This window comes from Apaloderma vittatum, unplaced genomic scaffold (assembly GCF_000703405.1).
Source record: "Apaloderma vittatum isolate BGI_N311 unplaced genomic scaffold, ASM70340v1 scaffold30649, whole genome shotgun sequence".
Taxonomy (NCBI): domain Eukaryota; kingdom Metazoa; phylum Chordata; class Aves; order Trogoniformes; family Trogonidae; genus Apaloderma; species Apaloderma vittatum.
Genome location: NW_009735089.1, coordinates 746 through 1,083, shown reverse-complemented (window position 1 = coordinate 1,083; position 338 = coordinate 746). Strand labels below are relative to the sequence as shown.

Below are 338 nucleotides of genomic sequence, written 5' to 3'. Positions count from 1 at the left end.
GTCCCCACGGCACAGCTGGCTGGGTGGTTGCCAGCCTCTGCCTCCCTGCGTCCTCTCACAGGAGCTCTGGGAAACCCTGAGGCACGTAGAGCTAATCTCCAAGGGCTGCTCAGGTTCCCTTTCCAGTGAGACCTTGACAAAAGAGCTCGGTGCCTCGCTCATTAGCAGTGTTAGAGTATGGTGCAAACTACTGAGTGGCGTGTCCTAACTGCCCTGCTTCCCCTCATCCCAGGTCTGCGAGAAGCCCCTGATGTACCTGGTGGACACGCCTGGTGTGCTGCCCCCAAAGCTGGGGGACATGGAGACGGGCATGACGCTGGCGCTGTGCGCGGAGGTGT

General features: G+C 60.7%; 1 protein-coding gene across 1 annotated transcript in view; it reads left to right on the top strand.

Moving 5' to 3' along the window:
* MTG1 (mitochondrial ribosome-associated GTPase 1) overlaps positions 1-338 on the top strand; it is a gene marked incomplete at both ends in the record, with an annotated part of 2,124 nt that overhangs the window by 1,044 nt on the left and 742 nt on the right. The window contains 1 exon segment of the mRNA XM_009876489.1: positions 233-334. Coding sequence (XP_009874791.1) covers positions 233-334 — 102 coding nt within the window.